The sequence below is a fragment of the Tenrec ecaudatus genome, chromosome 4, assembly GCF_050624435.1.
Source record: "Tenrec ecaudatus isolate mTenEca1 chromosome 4, mTenEca1.hap1, whole genome shotgun sequence".
NCBI lineage: Eukaryota > Metazoa > Chordata > Mammalia > Afrosoricida > Tenrecidae > Tenrec > Tenrec ecaudatus.
The window spans coordinates 105,276,913-105,300,609 of NC_134533.1; the positions used below are offsets into that span (position 1 = coordinate 105,276,913).

General features: G+C 44.7%; 1 protein-coding gene and 1 non-coding gene across 2 annotated transcripts in view; both read right to left on the bottom strand.

The window, feature by feature from the left end:
- Positions 1-5,140: 5,140 nt before the first annotated feature.
- Positions 5,141-23,697, bottom strand: part of EXPH5 (exophilin 5) — a 91,585-nt gene continuing 73,028 nt past the window's right edge. Inside the window, exons 4-6 of the mRNA XM_075547815.1 lie at positions 23,149-23,197; positions 14,940-15,072; positions 5,141-10,407 (exon numbers count right to left, since the gene is read on the bottom strand). Coding sequence (XP_075403930.1) covers positions 5,141-10,407; positions 14,940-15,072; positions 23,149-23,197 — 5,449 coding nt within the window. The remainder of the gene's footprint in view (positions 10,408-14,939; positions 15,073-23,148; positions 23,198-23,697) is intronic.
- Positions 17,031-17,156, bottom strand: LOC142447726 (small nucleolar RNA SNORA54). Its single transcript, XR_012784384.1, has one exon. It is a non-coding gene; the product is annotated as a small nucleolar RNA SNORA54 (small nucleolar RNA).

Below are 23,697 nucleotides of genomic sequence, written 5' to 3' on the forward strand. Positions count from 1 at the left end.
ACAACCACGACATGCCTTCTCTTGAAACGAGTGACTTGTTTATGTTTCATCAGTGCTCCTAAGAAGTGGATAACCTCATGTCTTCCTCTTTGACTACATGAACCTTCAGACAGGAATGCTAATATTTTTCATTCCTACTGTTACGCAACTACGTCTATTGTTCTGATGTTGGTAGGTTGATTTTTGGTACAAATTAAGGAAGAGAGAAGTAAGCTACTCTTTATTTTATTTTTTTAAACCCACCCATATGAATGATATCATTAGATAATCAGCAGATTTATTTGAATATTTTTGCCATTAAAAAAAGTAAGCTCTGAAACTTGCACCCAAAACAAAACAAAACAAACCCCCTGCCAGCAAGTCAATTCCAACTCGTCGCGACCTTATGCAGGGTTTCTGAGACTGAGACTGTAACTCTATGCCAGATAATCTCCTCTTTCTCCTGAGGAGCGGCTGGTGAGTTTGAACCGTTGACCTCGCGGTTAGCAGTGGAACACTGATCTACGTGCCACGAGGACACTTAAAAATAGTAATTTGAGGTCGGGAATAAAAAAGAAAGCAGTCGATCATTTAACTCATTTATTTCAATGCAGACACTGTTTCACATGTGCACCTTGTACCACATCCCATACCTAGAGAACAGGTGTGAACACAAACACATACATGGATTTTTTTTGGACCAAGTTTTAACAAAAGTACATAAGGCTTCATTGTTTCCAAAGTACAGAACTTCCAGTCACAAAGTGCCACGAAGAGGCAATACATCCACAAAGGTGCCTGAACAATAAAATATTTACATATTTACACTGTAAATTTAAATGGGCTATGCTGACATATTATAACTAGTATTAACAATACACTTTTAGCAACAAGACTCTTTAACCCTCTGGTAGATGAGAATTTCCCAATTTAATTCCCATCAGCAGCGTAACCAAAGTGGACTTCCTTCCACCACGCCCAGTATAGGCACATATTTATTTTATACACAAAATAGCTTTATCAACAAACACTTATTTGTAGTAGTTGGACTTTTATTAACACTAGTGTATTTACAACGAAAGGGTAAATAAGGGGCATTGCTAAAAAAATATTCTCATGAGATGGAGTTTTGTAGTGTGAAAGTTATGGTGATAGAAGTCCATCATTTAACAAGTTGATTTTACAAAGTACTAATTAGCCTCCATCACTCATGAGTTACTCCATTTATGTAAATATGTATTTTAATAATGATTATATCTTTTAGAAAACAAGTTATAACTATAAAAAGGATGATAAATTACCATAGCGCTGATAAAAAGAACATTAAGAAAGCAGCAATGTATGTTAAAATACATAGAAATTTGCTATATACTTCTTGAACGAAGTGCTTTATAAAAATACAAAACTATAGAAGGTGCGATTTTCTTGAATTTTCTCTTTTCTTGATTCTCAAACGAGACCAGAAGAAAACATTGCAAATGGTCCAAGTGAGCATTAGCCATCAATTCCTTTTGAAGTTAGATTTGAATGGAAAGAATCTGGGCCCCAAAGCAGTTATTCAACTTTTCTTTAACTCACCAAACTGCTGACACAGCCCAAGCTCACTGACTATGCACACTAACTTCATGTCATGATTTCACTGGAATATCATGTAACAAAACAGAACTTGCAAACGGATCTCTATAAACCAACGGTCTAAATATTAAAATGCTAGCCCTGACTACCTTAACACTAGATAGAAAACATCGGTCCTGGTTTATGCAAATTTATTTAAATAATCAATATAAATACCAAAAAAAGAGGGTACGGTGGAATTTACAAACAAAGAATGAAACGCTATTTATTCTTTGTTACATAAATTTACATAGAAATGTTAAAAATAGTTTATTTAAAAATCTATTGTCAGCCTCTTTGAACTTAACTTTGGTCAGAGCCTGAAGTTTTAGGCAATGTACACATTTAAGGAATAGCTTGAATGTTTGTTATTATACCTTCATTCATCTTGAGTTTCATGGGAATACTGCAAACTAACCCTAGCATTTTGCTTCTTGGCAAGGCAATGATTAGGAGGGTAATAATAATAATACAGTGCTTTCTTCCACGCCTATCAGTTCTAGATCTATGTATCCATCGCCAACACCTATCATTATGTTTAATTTAAATGGATGACACAGTTGAGGTGAGACACATGAAAACCAAATTAGGTCAGAAAAGAAATATAAACAACGAAACGAAATTCTTTCATGCTGCCGCTCTAGGATGGGAGGCTTTATATAGTTCCAGCAAATTACATTTATCACCATCGATGTGTCTATATCTCAACTAGAAGAGACGTCACCAACAGTTCTACATGACAACTACTGAAAAAAGAAAGTTAAATGGTTATTAAGTCTAATTATTGCAAAAATCACGACCAGTCTTTAAGAGTTTTAACTTAGAATTTCCCACATATTTGATAATCATGGCCAACACACATTTTGGTGCCTCAAAGTTAGACTTGTTTCTGGGACCAACTGTTTCCAAAACTGGCACCAGTTTGTTCGCTATCAGCTCTAGCTTTTGAGACAGAGCAGAAGCCCAGATGTCACTCGTTGCTCCATTCACCCATAAAAATCAGGGCACTTTCTTGTGTTAGCTGGGCTGAGCTAGAGGAAGTGCACGTTGGCTTAATTTAGTGTGTACTAAACATTTAGGTCAAGTTGTACTTCACATGGCATCCTTTGATGCAAAGATCTATTTGGACAGTGTAAATGAGATGAACTTGGGATTTTCCCAAAGTATCAATCACTTTGCCTTGATTGAGAATGAACTGGAGGGAAGGCAGCTCTTCAGCTGTTTTAAACAGGGGCCAGAAGTAAGAGTTCCTGTACAGTAAGTAAAGAGCCCTGATGTGCTATGTGTCTGACGGCAAAGCACAGCTCAGCCATTTGAGCCTACCAAGCCCCGTGCAAGAAAGATGAGGCTTTCTGCTCCCAGAAAGATTTGCCGTCTCAGAAACCCACCGAAGTAGTTTCACTCTGCCCTATAAAGTCACAATGAGCAATAATCTGCTGACTGGGAGTGAGTTTGGTACAATAAAGGAGAGATTGCCATGTCTGAAACTCAAAAGGTGTCTGCCAAAGTCCAAACTCCTTTATGACAATTACAGCGTTCCAACCTTGTTCTAAGATGGCACAACTTTACCTACCCACAGAAGCTCTCAGGAACTAGAATGTTTCTTATAAAGAAGCTTGGAGTCACCCTCCCCTCTGAAAGAATTATCCACTGACTTCTATATATTTAAATGTGTCCTGAAATGTTAGTTGCATAATCTGAAAAAAATTAGATCTTTAAAATATCTATAAAAATTGCTATGAAGTCTCATCTTTTCTGACACTCTAAATGGCCCTCAAACCTCCCATTTATGTGTCTTTTCACTTTCCTTTCCCATTCTTCTCAAGCTGTGTCCTGCTTTGTGGTCTGTATGTACTGGACAGCCTCCCAGATGAAAAAGAAACACCCGCTGACATCTTACAGATTTTAACTCATCGTGACCCTGGAGGAGAGAGAAGACTGTGCTTTTGGGTTTCCAAATCCTTAACTCTTTTAAAGGCTTCAGAGTGACTGCTGGGTCCGGACTGCTTGCCTTAAGATGGACAGCTCAATGGGTCCATATACGACTTCCCGTGGAAGTCCCTTAATACCTAACTCTTAAAAAAAATACCCTTTCCCCCCCTCATAATTTGTGGGTCTGAATTATTCTCAAATTTAAAACTAGGATAAATTAATAAATCAGTATAACTTCATAGTTGAACATATAGTGCAATGCTGTATCTAAGACACACTAGAGCTGATGCAGTCTTGCCAATGCAATTTTCTGAATCGGCACCCCACATTACCCCGAAACAGGCCTAAAAAACAAAGACACCAAGAAACATTTGTTGCTGTTCTTAGGCTGAGTAATGTTTTGAAGCAGCTGGTTCACCCCAGGGGTCAGACCTGATTTGGCTGCATGTTAGCGACTTGGCCATGGTTCCCACTCTTGGCCATGGTTCCCACTTGGGTTTACTTGTGACTAAAATGCCCCACCTGTAAGGGAACGTCATATCCTACAGGGAGGGAAATGGCCCTCGTTGTGTGGTGCTGCGTCAGTTCTGCGATTCTGCCACCCTCTCTGCAAACTCGGTTGGACGACTGTCTATAGCTTGATTAAAATCCAGCCCTTGTCAATGTCGTCAATGCCTACGTTCAGAGGCATTCCCAGAAGTATAAACGTTGGGTTGGCTAGTGAGGGATTCAGCTTCTCATGGAAACATACGCCTCCCTAACTTGACCAAGACTACAACAGGATGTCCTCCATAAAGTTCCCTGATCTTTGTTTGAAAAGAGAAGGAAAGTCTCTAAACTTCCTAAATGCAGGAGTCCAACAGGATGACAATATTTACTTCATAATAATGGATGGTCCTTGCATTTTATTTCATGTCACGAGCCCAGAGTGTGCGCAGGAAGAGATAAGAGTTCTGTGCCGAGTAATTAAAAACTTCGCTATGTGCCCTGGATATTGGAGTCGCAAATCACAGTGAAAAGTATGAAAATATTAGAGGGGAAAAAATCAAACCAAAAGCCCAAATTAGACTTCCTGAGTGGTTGTTGGAGAGGCAGAAAGGCAGGACAAGGACATAAACCAAACCCCAGCACTGTCGACTCATAGCAACACTGGCAATGTCTCCCAGAGTGGGCGAGATCTCCCCAGGGAGCAGGGGTTCTGGGATGAACCGGGGGCCGGGGGGGTGGGGGGGTGGGGAGCTGCAAAGGCAGAGAGTGGACTCTTTACCCTGGATTATGGACTACAGGACACAGTTTTTAATTGCCAGGGGGACTGAATAATTTTTTTAGAAAAGGGGATGGTTGGCCAAATAAGTCTGGGAAACTCTAAAGCTTTATGGGAGCAGACGGCCTCATTTTCCCCAGGAAATTCTCAAAAGAGCATCCATTGTGCTAGAATGCAAGAATGTCTATACAGGTTGTGGAGGGAAAAAAGGAAATTGGGTTGTTTCTGAGCAGGCATGGCCCAGACGAGATCTTTTGTATTTCCCATGAACATACACAATCTGACTTTTTATCACAAGATTTTGATGAAAAAGTTATTCATTTTAATGAAAATACAAAACCCAAGAAAACCTCACAGCTCTGACTCTTTGTCGTTTTCATCCAGGTAGTATTCATCATCTGTGGTTGTATCGGAGTCCTGATCGGAGTCCACCGGGTCCTCCTCATAGATATTAAGTGGTTCCATTGGCGATAAGCCATCTTTTGACCTCTGACCGCTAGGAGAATTTGAGCTTAAGGACTCTGATGGGTTGGGAGAGTTAATTAGATCATTTTTCAGGAAACCAGGGTTCTTAAGAAAACTCGGTTTCCATAATCTCCCTTGTGTGAGTGACCTCTTGACATTCTCTAGGAAAGCCAATTGTTGTTCTTTTCCAAAAATCCCGTAATCAATAGGTCTGGATATAGATGTTGCAGGCCTGGGACCTGCTTTTGTCCTGTCACTGTACAAAGTCCAGCTTTCATTTTCCTCACAAGACGGGAGTTCGGAAAAAGATTTGAACCTTCGATTGTACCTGTCGTTGAATGAGAATTCGTTGCCCTGGGTCAGTCGACTCAGGGCATCCTCCACAGACGTGCTTTCAGAAAAATGGCGCTCCCTGACTTTGGGAGAACGACTTTTGCGTAGCTTATCACCGTGCACGCTGATGTTCTTCAAACTTTTGGAACGATAGAGGTGGGGCTCGGACCCCCACTCCGGAGGTGAACTGCTCCCTTGTTGCTGCTGACAGTTCCGGGGAGTGCTTCCCGGAGAATCGTGTGCAAGCTCTAATGGACAAGAAGAGCTCGGTCTCCTCTGATGCCCAGCCGACCCTGCTTCCCTGAAGCCCGTGACTGGGGGCTGGACCTGCGTTTCTGACCCTCTTTCGGAAGGCTGAGCTACTGTCCTGTCACTAGAGTTCTCATTTAGGGGGGGCGCCTCTGAGCTGCCCTTAAACACATTCCAGTGTGCAATGTTGCCGGCAGGCTTCTGATCCCTGAAGGGGGTGGCAGGTGTTTGGTCGGATGTTACGGTTAGCTGGAGAGGGCTCTCAAATTCCTCCTCATCCCCTCCGCCATTCCTCGACCTTCCGCCTTCATCTGCGGATTCTGCACGGAGGACGGGCTCAGGGGACAGAGGGTCGTTCTCTGGTGCGTGGGCAGCTAAGCCTCCAACACTAGGACTGCCCCCACTTTTGTTGAAAATGGTAGCTACGTGCCTTCTGGAGCTACAATCTTTAGCTGAGAACGCACTGCTTGCTTTGGACATGGCGGCCATCGTGCGCGTACCGGAAGGCCTGTTTTTCCCTTTCCCTAAGTCATGCCAACGGGTTTCCTTTCCATCACTCTTTCCAGGTTGTGAAGGTGGATCCCACGCCACGCTTGGCATTTCATCCTTGGCCTTGCTGACCTCTGTCATGTCCACCTCCAGACTGCTCTGAGGTGTTTCTTTGGGGTCAGTGTGCAAACCGGCCACCTCTGGCGCACCTGCACAAGTCTCCTCATCAAACTGTAGGTTATGCAAAGCCAGAGTGACCGCAGAGACTTGGTTTTCTGTGTCAGAAAGTGCACGATCAGGCATCTGGTGGCAATCTGTGAACTTCGTTCCGCTGCCACCACGAGCCTGCAAACCATTGGAACTGTCGTGCACAGCTCTGGCTGTGACGTCTTCCTGAAGACGTTGGCCACGTCGGGTAGCTGTCACGGCTGTACCAGCACCACTGCTCACAGTGTGAGAATCTTCAACACTATCTCCCGAAGGGGCTGGGGGGGCAGAGGGTGCACCGTTACCCGATTTAATGGCTCGTTGACAATTTCCCGACTTTCCTTCGGTAACATTTCCCCCCTGAAGCCTTGATGGAGTAGGCAGGGGTTCTCTTTGCAATTTTTTCCCTTTCTTTTTCCTGCTTCGTGAATCACGGCCGGGCGTTTTGGCCCAGTTGTCCGGGGAAAGGTTAGAGGCTTCGTTAGGCACATCCTGCAAAGGGCGCTCTGAGGCCGCACGATTGGCTCCCTGGGACGCAGCCTGCTTTGCTCCGAGGTGAGGGGGACCGGGGAGGTTCCCGGGGGCAGCGCACAGCGGCATCTCTCCATCTTCACGGGGTGGTGCTCCCGAGGGCCCTGCAGTCGAGCCATCGAGCTTGTCATTCCGCGAAGCGTCCAGGCCTGGTGCGGTCTCCCCTCTGGGCGATTCCGGAGAAGAGTTGGCATTTTGCGTGTACATCTGAAGGAGGTCACAGAGTGCTTTGCTGGGCTTCCGAGGCAGCATGTAATATATTGAAACCACCTCAAGACACCTGACATTCTCCTCGTCGCCAGAAACCGAAAACATGCTTGTCGTTTTATACCGATGCAACGTTGGCCCACGCGCCTCCTGGCCCGACGGTCCCGACGAAGGAGGTACAGGCTCGCCAGCGGAAAGGGGCAATGCAGCCGCCTGCGTTGGCGCCACGTGGGCAGCACGTGCGGGAGCGCTTGCTTTGGCGGGGTGGCTTTGACTCTCCACGGAGGGGTCACTTGCCAGAGCGCACGTGCTTCCCTCCCAAGGCCTCGGCGACACGGCCGCAGCATACGTACCCGAGCCTGAACACGCGTCCCTGCCATCCTCTCCCACGGAAGCGAGGGTCTCCCCTGAAGGGTCTGACATGGTCCTCGGGATGCGGAAAGGAAGGGACCCCTTCCTCTGCGACGCAGTGCCCCCCGTGCTTTCCCTAGTGGACGTCTCCCGGGGGGCGGCAGGTGCTGCTGAAGCCAGGTCCGAAGCGACCTTGGGACATTTGCTTTCTGATTCAGGAGGACTGGGAATTACCTGGTCCGGTGCCTGCTTCCCAACTGGCTCTTCCACACGGTTTTTGACTTGGAAGGGCGGGAGCCCGTTCCTAAAGGAAACAGCCATGGCCTTGCTCTCGGACTTCCTCCGAGTGGTGGGAAAACTGGGTGGCGTTCTGGGTAAGGTGCAATAGATCATGCAAGCGCCGGGGGACTTGTAATCACCCTGATCCACCTCACGGACGTCGCCACTGTCATTTGTGGGTGTTGATCGGCTCTCGGGGTTGCTGAAGTTTTCAATGCGGCGTCTTCGTTTTCCTCGTTCCTTTCCATCGTTGAGAGGTTGGTGTGAGTGGGCTGTGGCAGCACCCAGGACGTCGTTACGGATCGGCGCTCTATCATCATCATCCTTTGGGCTCTCTGAAGGGCTCAGTGCAAACCAGCGCTGTCGGTTCTCACCCGCGCCGTCTTCCAGAGATGGGTCATTTCCCGGAGGGCTTCTCCTTGAGAACCCTGGGGTAGCATGCATCCCCAGCGCACCCAGGGAAGAACTGTTCGGTGGTGAGGCCTCCTGGCTGCCTGACACACTGGGGCTGGCAGCATCGGTGCGTGGTTCTCCCTCGGTATCTAGCGTAACAGACTTTGCTAGAGACTGCGGATTTGGATTATCGGGAGAGTCGGTGCTCCAGAGGTTATTCTGAACAAGGCTTGGAGTAGCTTCATCGTGTAAGGTGAGTTCCTGAGGACCGCCTTGATCCGGGCTATGAGACAATGGCGATATTCTGCACCTCTGCAGAAAAGGAGGCGATGTTGCCGAATCGAGTCTGTGAGTCCCAGAAAACCCTTTTTCTTGGTTAAGCTCGCTGGCTTTCTCTCCCTGGGGTACGTATATTTTGGAGACATCTTTCCAAGGAAGGACTCTGAGTGACCTTTCAGAACTTACGGAGGTAGATGCATTAAAAACCAACCCATCGTTCTCAGCTGAAGGCTGGGAGAGTGGCCTGTGAACATCGAGGAAGGAGTCAGGGGTCACGGTTTGTGAAACAGGAGATGGTGTGTCTCTTGCTATGTTCGTCTGGTCCATCTTGTTTCGTTGTTGGTACTTCTCTGAAATAGAGTCATGTAAGGCCTTCTCAGTATTCTTTTCCATGACCAGGATATTTGGCTGGCTATCAGCAAGAGGTGGGGGATCAATGGAATCACTAGAGGACACACTGACCCCGCCAGGGCTTCTTCCTGGCAAAAGGACAGACTCGCTGGGAATTTTCTGCAGCGTGGCTGTGAGATTTTGAAAACTGGAAGTGTGGGAGGTGAGTCTGTCATCAGACATCTGGGGGAAGGACGGTGTAAATGAGAGTGGTCTAGGCTGGTCAATTTCATATACGTAAGCGCCTTTATTCAGTTGTCCTTCTCTAGGCGAACGGCCCTGGTGACATTCCAACCTGTCAGTTTTGGGAGGGCAGCTTGGAGCAGTCACAGGGTAAACATTTGGAGTGCTGAACGGAGGTGCCAGCTGGTTCCCACTGCCCCGCGACACCTCCATGCTCTCCAGGGTGCATGTCTGCAAATCCCACTGCCAGGGGCATGGTTCCCGGGCCCTGCAATTATTTGGCCCATAACCAGGAGAAAATGATCCCCAGTGTTGAGAAGGGGCACCATGTCCATAAGCAGGTGCTATGTGAGCTGTCTCCGTGGAGATCATTTCAAAGTCTCTGGGGGAAGAACTGAAGTGTTTCCTGTTTCGGTAAAAGTCAGACCAAGAAGAATGATCTTCCTGTTGGCCCCAAAAAGGACTTTGTCCCACTCTCTGTCCTCTGTTTCGTCCAAAGGTATTGCTAAAGAAAGACCTAGCAAATGGGTTATCCTGAGGATAGAAGGGCATATTCTCTGAGTTCTCAAATGGGTCAGGATCCATCGCACTGTCTGTGGCGGCATGTGCACTAACATTCTGGAAAGCCCCCTGGGCCTGGTAAAATTCATATCTCCTGGTCTCCTGGAAACCCCTGGGGTAGGTATCCTGGTCAGGAGGGTCAACTTCCATAGGTAATGGGGCCTTCAAGAACCCGTCCTGGTTCTGGCCATCTCGGAAAGAATCTGATCTATTCCATATGATGGAGGATAAGGGAGTTCTCTTTGGACTCTGCTGGTGGCTCCATGGTATAAACGCATTCCTGTTCTGCGTGGGGGCTGGGAAATGCGAGCTTCGTGCTGTGAAATGCCGTGCGGCTGGGGAGGCTGACCGTTGCTGCCTGCTGTCAAAACACAGAGAAGAACTGCCGAAAGCATTCTTCTGAACATGATCTTCTTCCAAGACCCTGAGCTCCTTTGTCCTGTACATATCATAGATTGTTTTTGTGCGAGGAGAAAAGGTCTTAAAACCTTCCCTGGGTGCTCCTGGTCTTAGGATGTCATAGATAGACATACTGGGAGTTTCATTGTAGCGATTGTGTCTTCCTGTGACATTACCGGGTCTGCTCCCCCAGGGGGGAAAACGGCTGAACTGCGCTCTGGATTCATAGTCGAAGGGCGTTCTGGTGTTCACTGAGCTTGAAGATTGCTCCTGAGCCAGTTTGCTGTCCAAGTCGTCTAAAACTAAAAGGAGCATATGAATTAGTTTGGTTTTTTAAAATCATTTTATTGGGGGCTCAAACAACTCTTTTTTAAAAAAACATTTTATTAGGGGCTCATACAACTCTTATCACAATCCATACATATACATACATCAATTGTATAAAGCACATCTGTACATTCTTTGCCCTAATCATTTTCTTTTTTTTTCTTTTCTCAAACAACTCTTATCACAATCTATACATACATCAATTATGTAAAACACATTTGTACATTCATTGCTCTCATCATTCTCAAAACATTTGCTCTCCACTTAAGCCCCTGGCATCAGCTCCTCATTTTCCCCCTTCCTCCCCCCTCCCTCATGAACCTTTGATAATTTATAAGTTATTATTTTGTCATATCTTACACTGTCTTATGTCTCCCTTCACCCACTCTTTGGTTGTCCATCCCCCAGGGAGGAGGTTACATGTACTGCCTTGTAATTGGTTCTCCCTTTCCAACCCACCCTCTCTCTACCCTCCCGGTATTGTCATTTTCACCACTAGTCCTGAAGGGATCATCCTTCCCGAATTCCCTGTGTTTACAGTTCCTATCTGTACCAGTGTACATCCTCTGGTCTAGCCAGATTTGTAAAGTAGAGTTGGGATCATGATATTGGGTAGGGAGGAAGCATTTAAGAACTAGAGGAAAGTTATATGTTCCATCCTTGCTACACTGCACCCTGACTGGCTCGTCTCCTCCCCTCGATCCTTCTGTAAGGGGATGTCCAGTTGCCTACAGATGGGCTTTGGGTCTCCACTCTACTCTCCCCCTGATTCACAATGATATGATTTATTGTTCTTTCATGCCTTATACCTAATGATGATCTGAACTGTGGAGGGTCTCCTTCAGGAAACACTCTTGTTTATAATTTTACTTATAACCTACCAGTGCAAATGTGAAAGCATTGGTTTTTGTTACCTTTGTCACATAATTTGATTCTAACAAGAGTGGGATGGGAATTGCTAGTTGTAGTAAGGCTCATACTTCTTTAAACAAAGTAAAGTTTTACTAAAGCTTAAGGACTTCAAGCCTAATTTTCTGACTATAAATTTAAATCTTGATTTCTTTTAGTGTCTCTAAAATATACTAAGTTTGTGCAAGACTTGGGGCTAGTAAGAAAAGGGCATTAACCATCCAGATTGCAGTACTGACTGTAATATTGGATAACTGTGAATATGCATAACTGTGCAACCACCAGTGTTATGAAGCCGGGGCCCACTGTTTCTTTCGGGTTATCAGGGACCCATAATACTTCTACCTGGGTCCACTTCATGGGGTAGTCACAGAAATGAGTCTCGGAATACAATGTGGCTTCTCAGTTCCATTGTTCAAAAGAAAAACATGTCATTCCAGCAGTAGTGCTGAAGATTTAACTCTGAATGCATAAATACAATTTGAACAAGACCTAAGAGCTTGCTACATCATCGCATGATATACTAATAACCCAAACCAAACCCACTGCTGTAGCATTGCCTCTGATTCACAGCCACCCTGCGTGGGGTTTCAGAGACGGCAACCCTTTACAGGAGCAGGCAGCCTCCTCTTTCTCCCACTCCGCGGCTAGTGGGTTTGATATGCTCATGCAGAGGATTTTTCCCGACACAAATTAAGACCCATCGATACGCACTTTTTATGTGTCACGCACTTAAGAGATGAATTCGTTAAACGCTTACCCAGTCTGCAGGGTTGGGAGTAATATCATTCTAGTTTTGAATGAAGAAATCAAGGCACGAAGAGACTGAATACGACGCCCGCGGGATGCAGCTAGTGCACCCAGGCAGTCATCTCCTGAGGCCTGGCCCTCAAGCCCCGTGCAGCGCAACTTCTGTGCCACAAAAGCTTATCTTTCACTCCGTGCTTTTGGTAAAGAGCTACAAGCATGATTCTGCGACTTGCTTAGGTGTCTGTGAGGTTGTGAAGCTGCTGTGGTTAATCAATGTTCATCTTTCTCTCAGCAGCCACATCAGAGGCTGGTGACCTTCTTACAATCTGGGGACCCAGGGCTGATGCTTACTAGGGCCACCATCTGTGACATTTTCAACGACATGGTTGGTATTTCTGAGAATTATGTTTATATAGCCAATTCCTTTTCCAAAGGCAAAAACTAAAAAGAACAATGTAGTATTTTAGGGGTTCTTAGATAACCGAAGGCTCAATTGGTGATAAGTACATTTATTTATATTCTTGTTATTATAAATACAGCCAGATTCTTGGTCTATTGAAGAGGTACAGTCTCTGGAACCTCTAGGGGCAGTTCCACCCTGTTCTCTCGGGTCTCTATGATTTGGCATCAACTTTTAAAATGTCAGAGAACACGTGTAAGACATATTCATTTCTGAGTGTACATAAATAGGATCCGCATGTAACAGGCCCATCACATTAAGTAGGTTTGACGAGGTCTTTGGAATCTGTTCTGGACTTCTTGGTTCCTAGTTGGTGCTATTAAACCTGCGCATTCAACAGAAGACCTCCCTCCGCGTGAGCACCGTGGATTTGTAACTAACTATGGAATCCTTCAGGAAATGTTTTCATTGAAAAAATTATTTACCCAGTTATGACAATAACTAATTATGCACATCCCCAAATTAAACATCCAAGCAGTACAGGGCAAGGGAGAAAGAAAATCTAACGATGTCATGTGTCAAAATTGTTCCTTTAGACTAATGATAATATTACTTCTTTGAACTCTGTTCTCCCCCCTCAAGCTGTTCATGGCTATTTGCTTCCTTTCCTCTCTACAAATCTTTTATTGCAAGAACAATACAGATACATAATAGAAAATACGGGGAAGTATAACAATATAGGTAAAAGCACCTAGAATCTTAGCCAGATGGAACCACTGTCAACCTCCCCACAACTGGGTATTAAACTGTTCAAGATCACTTAGAGTCCAAGTCAACAATTCTCTTTGCTGACTCCCTCTGGGGCCAAATTCCTGTTCTGTTTCTCATGTGGATTTTAGGGAGTTGAGGTCATTTCCCCCATTCCATTCACAGTACCCTCCTCTTCGAGCAAAACCCATGTTTTAGAACAAAGCATTTTCCTCTGGGCATTTCCCCCCCCCCCCCCGCCCCCCCCCCCACCTCCCCACTAAAATAGATTCTCTGCAGTTTCATGGAAGCAAGTCTTTAACTGAGCAGCCTGCTGAATGTCTCTCATTAACCAGCCACCTGTCTCTGCGGACCAACCAGGGCCAGGTGATGGCATTGTTCTTCCAGAAGGAATCAGGTCCTCACGTTGAAGCTTGTGAATGGCTTTAGGGTTATCTTTTCAAAGGGCCAGGCTTAATTTGACACACGAAGGCCGATGGTGCTTCCATAATAAGAACACACATGTGCATGTGATACTTTTGTAATTTGTTTCCGTCTTTATTGTTATAAGAGAGGAAGGATGAGCCAGACAGGATTGCTACTAGGGCTTCAGTTCATACATGCATGGGTTTATTAAAAGCAAAACATGTTTACACTCGTCTCTGTGATTAGTAGATGGCTGCAGACAAGTACTCTCACTAATCAAGTGCCTTCAGAATGAAAAAGTCTAATCAAAACAGCGGCTTCTGAAGGGAGCTGCCAGGCCAGTGAAATTCCAGGCAGAGAGGTCAGCTCAGAAGGTTGTGGGGGCTGTAGTGTGAAATTCCACAGGGGTAATTTGGATGGATTTCCTAGAAGGACATAGCATGATCACAGGGCCTTATTAGGAAGAAGTTTACAGGAAATTTAAAACTGCTTTGGTGAGAAAAAAAGCTGATGTTTTTCTTTCCAGCATGGCCGTGCACTTGCTCATTATCCGGGGCTAGCTTCATGGGCAACCTGAATTTCATGGAAAACCTTATTCCGTCTACTCTATAGTCCTGATCTTGCCCCTTCTTTTTGCTGCTAAAATTCAACGACCATGGAAAAGGGACACGATTTGAGTCCTTTGAGGATGCCACTGCCTGCCCTTTTGACGGGATGCAAATCAAACAGGGCAGGATTACTCAGGTTAGGGCTAGAATGAAGAAAATGTCGTCTACAGGCCAAGATAGAGGCTAGTAGAGAAACAATAGTTTCACATCTTGATATTTTTATCTAATAAAATGTTCTTTCATTTTGTAGCAACTTTCTGACTGACCTGTGTGTATTGTACAAGGTTAGTGGCTTAATAAAATTAGACTCCATCATGTCTATTTTGGAGCAATAAAAGTCTATGAAGAACAATGAACTTTATCGATCTATTTCCAAAAGATATATTGCCTTTTCCCTGATGCTAGATATTAAATATTATTACTAATTAATAGGTTTGTCAGTCCTTGGTCAATGAATATTTGTTCAGATTAAATTTAATCATAAGGTGTTTAAACAGTGTGTTGGTACCTTATAACAGCATCTTCTTCAAATAAATTAAACAAAAGGGCTAGGAAAATAAAATACAAGGTTTGATAGGCTGTGAGCATTTTAATATAAACACAGTAAACATCATTTGGTTCTCATTACTACTGGGAGTCCCAAAGGCAATTTAAAGTATAGACTTACCACGAAAAAACTCATTCTCCAGCATGGAAGCATCCAACGAAGGCATGCCCCTTCCCTCCCTCATGTCTGCTGGCTTGGGGGCAAATGCACTGTGGACTAGTTGACTTTCCAGGGGTATACTGTATATTTTTGCCTGCTAATTTAAATACAGAAAACATAACATCAATTTTTCTCTCATCTCCAACCAGAGTACTCACATACTCCCACAAAAATGTCCCCAGCTTAAAAGTTTTCGTTTCAGGGCTGCGAATCAATGTTTCGAACATTTATTTCTCCACGATGTTTTGCCGTTTTGAACATTTGCAAACCGGTCATCAGCTTTATTACTTCTACACGAGTTCTCTTTATCCAGAGTCTTTGGGCAAGACAGCCTTTCGCTGCCAACACTTCCTCTGAATCCACACAGCAGTATACAAGTTTGAGGTTGGGCAGGGGTTGCCGTCCTTGAAAACTGCCAACCAAATTGACCTCTCTGGAGTTCGGAGTATTGCCTGCCTGAGCCCAGCGGCAGAGACTGGATTTCCAGACACGGTGCCTGTTCCAGGAGCCCTAGTGGGGTAGCAGTTTCTAACCACGGGCTCAGCAGTTCTGCAGGTCAAAGCTTCCAGCCCCGTGCAGGAGAAAGGGGGAGTTTTCTTCTCCCAGACAAAGTTCCAGTCTTGGAAACCCACAGGGGCAGTTCTACCCTGGCTTATCGGGCCACTGCCAGTCAGAATGAACTTGATGGCAGTGAGTTTGTTAGTTTGGTTTTTCGGTACTTATTCTACGAAGGTCTGTTAGCTGGAGCTTGCAGTGGCCCTTGCAACATGTAGACTTGATGACGTCAGAAAAAGATGTTTCTATCCACAGAGTTCGTCTGGAATGGGAGCAATCCCTCCCTCCCCCACCAGTCATTAAAGAAACAAACCCAAACCCTCCCTGCCACCCAGTCAGTGCTGACTCATAGCAACCCCCCTGTGGGTTTCCAAGACTGTCACTGGTGATGGGAGTAGAAAGCCCAGTCTTTCTCCCACAGAGCTGCTAGTGGCTTTGAACTGCCGCCTAGGCAGCTTGCAGACAATGTAGAATTACACTGCCAGGGTTTGGGGATAGTTCTAAAACACAGGCACTGAAAAGCATAATGAACTTAAAAAACAAAAACCACATTGCTTGTTTTTTGAAGATTTAGGAGCATAAGATGCTGTTAAAATAGTTCTGCTTTCTTTCCGTATTAGCACACAGTTGTGTTGATTTTGATTTCGTCAAGCCCAGTCAATGCCCTACTTTCAAACTTTAATCTGTCTTCATATCCTTGAGGGAATTAGGCACTCCTACACCTTTACTTTCTTTTGCCAAAACTCAATTTGCATTTCCTCCGTCAAACAGGCTCTGTGACTCTGGGGCTCCATAACTCATAGGGCTGTCCCTGAACAAGACTAGCAGCCACTTCCCAGTTCAGGCCCTGTATTTTCAGCTCCGTCTGCCACCCAGCCCTTGTCTTTGGAGCCTCCCTCCTTTTCCAAGTCTTCCCCTCCCACGCGATGTCACCATTACGCGTCTCCTCCCTGCACAGCTCCTCACTGCACTGATGCTGAAGTCCAGGTTCTCTTAGTCCCTGACACGCCGCCAATCTAGCGCTTTTCATTCTCTTCCTCGAGGCTGGTGGGATGTCTTTCTTCTTCCCTCTAACCTTTATTTTGTGGCTGTTGAAACTGCACTGGTTTGGCAGCTCAGTGACACTGATGACCTCGTTGGAGCTGAGCAGCCATTTTCACCCTGAGTCCTTCTTCCCCCGGTAACATACACTCTCTGCCCCCTGACATTTCCTGTCGAGTCTTTTGAGTTGCTCTTGTCACTGGGATCCTGTGGAAGCGCACCCTGCTCCAGGCAGTCATCTTTTACTAGCTAAGATGAACTAGTGTTTGGTTTTAAGAAGACTCCAGGGGATATTTTTGGCTTAACGTTTAACAAGGCAATAGCTCCAGAGGTTCCTCTAGCCGCCGTGGCCCCAGACAGTCTAGAATCTTGGAGAATTTTAAATTCTATTCTGAATTTCCTCCCCTTTGATTAGGATTCTTCTATAGGATAGTTACTTCTTTCTTTTTTTTTCCTACTTGTCTCCCAAATATAAAATCAGAAAGACAAGTTTGTCAATCTTGTATTATTTTGGGAATTTCTGTAGCACTGGAATGGAACCCGTTAGCAGTATCGTCTGGTAGCAGGTTACGAACAGTGCAGGTTAATTACTTCTTTTAAAATCCCAGGCCCAATTTCTTTGACTCGTGGCTTTCAGTTCTATAAACACGTCATAATTGAATACTCGCAAGTAATATTTATTAATAAGACAGAAAAACCTCCAATGATAAATGTATTGATCACTGGGTATAATTTAACTAAAATACTAAAATTAAACTCGGAGATTCATGTCCATCAGGGGTAAAACAGAACCACAGTGAGATACCAGTAAGGTAATAAAAATAATAGTCATTTAGGAAACCAGAGCAGCTCCAGCTAAATTCTTTTCTCATAAGGAAAGCAGTGTTCAGCTTGGCGCCCAGTCTGCCTGCCTGCCTCTCTAGGTAGTAACAGCACTTAGCATGTGTTCCCGGGCTCATCCACTTTCTCCCGATATGTACTCTTGTTAGTGAGATCAGAGCAACTACATCTGATTAAGAAATTACCAAGTCTCATTGTGTTCCCCATTCTAACATTCAAACAAGCAACTACTCTGGAAAGTGCATGAACTGAGTAAGGGCTTACTTGCATGAGGAGATGAATCTTCCTAAGCTTGGAAGGATCATTCCCATGCAGAGACTCTGAATATAACTTCCTTTGGTTATATTTCAGCTGTAAGACCAAGTCTACTCATCAAACCTGTTAAGCATGTTTCCAGCAGTGCATTACATGGCTACCCTGGAGTACAGTTGTCTGCGGAGCAATGATTATGAAGATGGTGAGGGGCCAGCGAGGACTTTGTTCTGTTTACATGGAGTCCTTATGAGGCAGAACCGACTTGATGGTACGTAGCCGCCACCGCCACCAACCTGCTCTCTCACAGTGAGTGGATGGGGGTCCAGTGGCTCTGCGTCTCCACCCCCACCTGCTGGTCCCATTTTATTTTGATCACTGCCTCCTGGTGGGGGCGGAGTTGGGGGCAGTATTTCATGATGCCCTTGACTTCTTAGGCATCCTGGTATTGCTCATTTGATGTCGAATTGAAATTGGTTTACATATTTCCCACTGGGCAGCCTTCTTCCCCTTCCCTCTTTGCCTTCTCCCTCCCCACTTGCCTTCTATAAATGTCAGTTCCCACTCTGTTCTAGGCACTGTGCGAGCAGCAGGGATTGAAAAATAAGCTAATCAGGGCCTTGGAAGCAGAGCCATCTCCAAATGACTAAGAATAGAGTCTACTTTGTACCTTGCACACTGAGCATGGCCTGGAGAGTACAAGAGCCTGATGATTATTGATTGCACTGAGTCCTAAGGCTACATTTCCTACAATAAAAGTCCCCTCTTCTGAGACTTTGAAACACACTTTTGAATGCTCATTTAGTATTGAATAGCTCATGTCTGAATACAATTGCTCATGATGTTAGTTTCGGTCCGTTGTGAGGATTTTTGTCTATTTTGCTTTGAGTTGTAATCCATGCTGAAGGGTTTTTATCTTCATCAGTAAGTGCTTCAAGTCCTCTTTGCTTTCAGCAAGCAAGGTCATTTCCATATAGCAGGTTGTTCGTGTCTTCCTCCAATCCCGATGCTGCCCTCTTTTTCCTGTCGTCCAGAGTCTTGGATTATTTACACAGCACACAGATCGAGCGGGCGTGGTGACAGGATACAGCCGGGATGCTTTAAACATGCAGTATCCCTCCGCTCTGTGTGGGTGGCGGTCTCTTGGTCGGTGCCCAGGTTCTGTAGGAGTACAAGTAACTGTCCCAGAATTCACATCTTTCTCAATGTTATCTATATTTGTTATGATGCACCCAGTCGAATGCCTTTGCCTAGCTAATGGAAGACAGTCAACATCTTTCTGGTTTCTCTCCTGTTAGCCAGGAGCCGTCTGACCTCAGCGATGCTCTCTCTCGAGCTACGTTCTTTTCTGAATCTGACTCAAGAATTTCTGTCCGCTCCATGTTGATGTCACGTGGTAATTGCTTTCAAACGATCTTCTGTAAAATGCGACTTACATGTGATTTTAATGGTACTGTTTGATCATTTCTGCACCTGTTGCATTACCTTTGCTTAGAATGGACACAAATAAGAGTTTCTTTGAGTTGGTCGGCCAGGTGTCTGTTTTCCAAATTTTTCTGAACATACACAAGTGAGCCCTCTGAGCCCTGAGCAAGTGCATCCATTGGATGGAACAGGGCCACTGTTACCCAACAATCCATAGAGTGTCATTTTTACCAGGCCTTCAATGCAGCTTGGAGGCCTTCTTTCAATACCGCCTGTTCTTGCTCATTTGCTTGAACATCACCCAATTCTTTTAGTGTGGTAACTCCGTGTGAAATTATTTCCGTCTTCTTTTGATACTTCTTGAATGGTTTGATATTTGGCCCATAGATTCCTTTAATATTATTACTCAATAATTGAATTGTGTATATTAAAAGATCATTTCATTGGGGGCTTTTGGAACTCTTATAACAATCCCTACTTCAGTTGTATTGAGCATATTTGCACATATGTTGCCATCATTCCTTTATATACATTTACTTTCTATTGAGCTCTTGGTATCAGCTCCTCTCCCTGCCCCACCACCACCGCCGCCCTGCCAATAGTTGAATGTTTTCTTCAGAACTCGCACTTTGAGAAATGTTGAGCATGCTCTTCCAGTTTGGTTTTCTAACTCCAGATCACTTTACCTGTCTCTGGATCTGCCCTTTAAAATGTTCTCCTCAGCTCTAACTTTTTATTCATTAGAACATTAATGACTGAAGACTAAACAAGTTGTGGAATGTCATCAAGAACATTATACACGAAGAAAGAAATGGAGTATTAAAGACAAGAAAGAAAGAAAGAAAGAAAGAAAGAGCTAAAATGGAGATCAGAAGGAGCAACTTGTTTTTGAGTAAAGAACAACTATACTTGTTATGTTATTTTAATAATGTGCATATCTTTTCCAGTTAGATGGTAAACTAAATAGAAGAGCCTTGCCTTAATGCCACCATCCCATGTGGTATAAGATTATAACTCATTACAATGTGCCAAGAGGAAAAACTGCATATGTGAAATTTCTAGTAAATAGTATTAAAAGAACTAAGACTCACTGAACATTTACAATATTAGGATTCAGAAGCAGGACAGCATAGTTAAACACACGAGCTCTAAACAGGTTCAAATCTTGGCTCTGTCTCTTAGTAGCTGTATGACTTTGGATAAGTCACTGGTACTTAACTTCTCTCTGGACCTTCATTTCTTTCTCCATAGATAAAAAGTATATTCACTTCATAAGGGTGCTGTGTGGATTGCATTATGAATTAAAAGTTGTAAAGCATCTTAGAATGGCGTCTGCATGGTAGTAAGCACCTGTTGTTTACTACTAGTGATGTTGGCTGCCTATTGAGTTGGAATCCTGTCCCACAGGATTAGAATCTTCAAGGGGTGACTTTTCGGTTCTCAGTCACATTCTCAAACCATACTTAAAACAGGCTGAGCAAATGAGACCCTTTATACAACTTCAATTTACTCTACCAATATTATCTGCAGTTTTGAAGATGAGGCAAACAAACCTTTTGTCATAGAGTAGCCTCAGGATATTTGAGAACTTACTATGGCAGCCAAACCTGCAGAACAGCTGTCTGAGTTTGAGTCTAAGCTCACCGATGTTATCCACTGCCTTGATAAAGTCAACAGACTAATTTTTCAGGGTGGTTCTGTATTTGTTCTGTGTCTGCTTTCCCACAAAGATCATATCCACCAATTAACCTTGTGGATTAAATCCATCTAAGTGTGTCCCAGACAGTAGGGACACACAGGTGACACCGTTCCGTCCATACTAGCCCCGATGATAAGCCCAGTGTGGTAAGTCTCAGACTGGAGGTGTGCTTCTGGGAATATGGTCTAAAAGTGGGCCCAACCAACATTTGTTCAGCGATGAGGACTCGTCAAGTGACCAAGACCGTGTGTTTTGTCTCTATTCTCAAAGCTGGTGATTACATTGACTTGGTGTTACTCATTCATAAGGAAATGGTTCTCATTTGGCAATATCTGGAGACATTCTGGATTGCCATAGATAGGTAGGGGGGAGCTTTTCATATCTGGTAATTCGAGATCAGGGATGCTGCTAAACATCCCCTCATATCCAGGCTAGCCCTACAACCCCAAAGGCTGAATGGTGGCCCTCTAAGAGCTACATCTACCATTTTATAACTTCTAGGAGTTTCCATTTATTTTTTATATTTGTTACCAGTTTTAGGCTCCATGGCTTTCAAGTGGTACAGGATAGTAGGCTCCAGCTACTTCTCCAAAGAAAAGGGTACAGAAGCATCTGGGAGCAAGGCTCTGTCCTACTTACAGGGCAAACGCTCCATGTAAGGAGAATGTCATTTCAAGGGAAGAGTCTGCCCATATGCAGACAGGGCTGCAAAGCTAAAGGCATTATTGACTCCTGGCTGTGGGTTTATATGGCCCTGAGTTTTCTAATCTTGGATCTACCGATTAACTAATGTGACCTTGAGATGATCTTTTAAATTAATCTCAATTACTTTATCTTTAAAATGAAGCCAATGACAGTGTCTGCTTCATGTCTGTAAGGGTTAGATGAGAGGATAGGAAGTTCTTGATTCGAATGGAGCAGCTGTCGGTGCTGGTGTCTTTATCGGGGCTTACCCCCACACCGCAGCTGATGAGTTTGAATGGCTGGACTTTCAAACTGTCAAAGAAAAGGCCAGTTTCTGCCCGAGGCAGCAAGCTCTTTAACCACTGTGCTACCAGGCCTCTTCCAAACATATGTAAGAGTAACGAAAGAACTGAGGCTGTGATCCCGAGAGCAGTAACCTTACTCAGGAGGCTCACTTTTGGCGGCTGTGTTTAGGTTCTTCACCTAAGAAAAGACTTGTTAGCAGAATGATACTCAATGCTTTTTAGGGGGAAGAGAGAGAGAGAGAGAGAGAGAGAGAGAGAGAGAGAGAGAGAGAGAGAGAGAGAGAGAGAGAGAGAGAGAGAGAGAGAGAGGCAAATCCTGGATGGGAGCCTTGGTGGTGTAGTGGTTACGCAATGGCTACAATCCGCATAGGCAGCAGTTCAAAACCACCAGAAGCTCCATGGGAGAAAGACTGGGCTTTCTACTCCTATAAACAGTGACAGTCTCGGAAAACCACAGAGGGTCGCTATGGGTCAGCATTCACTCAACGGTAGTGAGTTTGTTTTGGTTTAAGTACTGGGTTCTAAAAACCCAAAGCAGACTCACTGCCATTGAGTCAGTTCTGATTCAGAGCAACCCCGTAGGACAAAGTAGAGATGTCCTGTGGGTTTGCAAGACTGTAACTCTTCCGGGAGTAGAAAGTCTCATCTTTCTCCCATGGAGTGACTGGGGGTTTCAAACTGCTGACCTTGCGGTTAGCAGCCCAATGTATAACAACTATAAGGCTCCTCTGGTTATTGAAGCCAGGATCACAATAAATTGAAAATTTATCCTCCTATTTCACTCTTAAGTCCCTTCCCAAACTCTCTTCCTTACTGTTGTTTTCAGCCACAGGACTCACACATGATGACACAGAAAGATCAAGAGCTGTGGCCGCGGAAAAGCAAGGAACAGAAAATGTACAGCTTCTCATGCTGCTATTGTATGAGTTCAATGATAAGTTGCAATGTAAGCCTTGGGCGGAAGGTCGTCTTGCATTGTTCCCTCTCAGTCCAATGCTTCTTATCCATCAATGGCTTCGTCTTTGAATACATGTCATGGTGAGGTCAAGAAAGGGTCCGAGACAGAACCACATTTGCTAGAAAAAGGGGCAGCCGCTGCCCCTCCCTTCTCCCTTTGGGACTGTATGGGAGTGACCCGTGGCAAGATGTCAGAGAGTCCAGTAATGGCCTTACTTCTTCCTGGGAGAGCCCCCTGCTTTAGCATTTCAGCACCAGAGTCAGATGGAAACCAAACAGATCTGGGGAGCTTTGGAGAAATCTAAGCTAGAAAAGTCAACTGAAAACTGAGCCAAGGAGAGAGCCCTGTGGAAATCAGTAGTCTCCTGGGGAGGATATCAATGTTTGAACGTTCAGTTCTCTGGTTACTTACCCCAGCAGTTTCCCTCACAGACACAGGAGGTCCTGCAAGGCCATCACATCTGTGGAAATAATTTGAAATAATATCTTTGAAGAAGGGACTACATTTAGCAGAAGGAAAATCAGTGGTGCCCTTGCCATTATATCTTGATATCTTGAAACGATCTATTTTAAATGCTCTGTAAAAAGACATTTCTTGTTTGGTGGATTGTTGGAAAAAGAAAATTGCTTCCCGTAATTGCTTAGAAGCAATGTTCTACATCTCTGTCACTCAGGGTAGCCGGAGGATGTCACAGCAGAAAACCATAACAAAAACAGTCACAGTTGTCAGTGCTTAGCAGGAGTCAGGTACTATTCTCATGTTCTCTGTGTGCTGCTTGGCTGAGTGCTCCTAACACCGAGGCGGGCACTATTACTACTCCCAGCTCACAGATAAAGCAGTGGAGGTGCAAAGAAGTCAGGGAACACTGCCCAAGGTACGCCCTTACAGCCTGAACCAGAAGTTGGCCACTTAGCATGGCACAGTGGCTGTTTTTGCAAATGGAAAATACATGATCTGTTC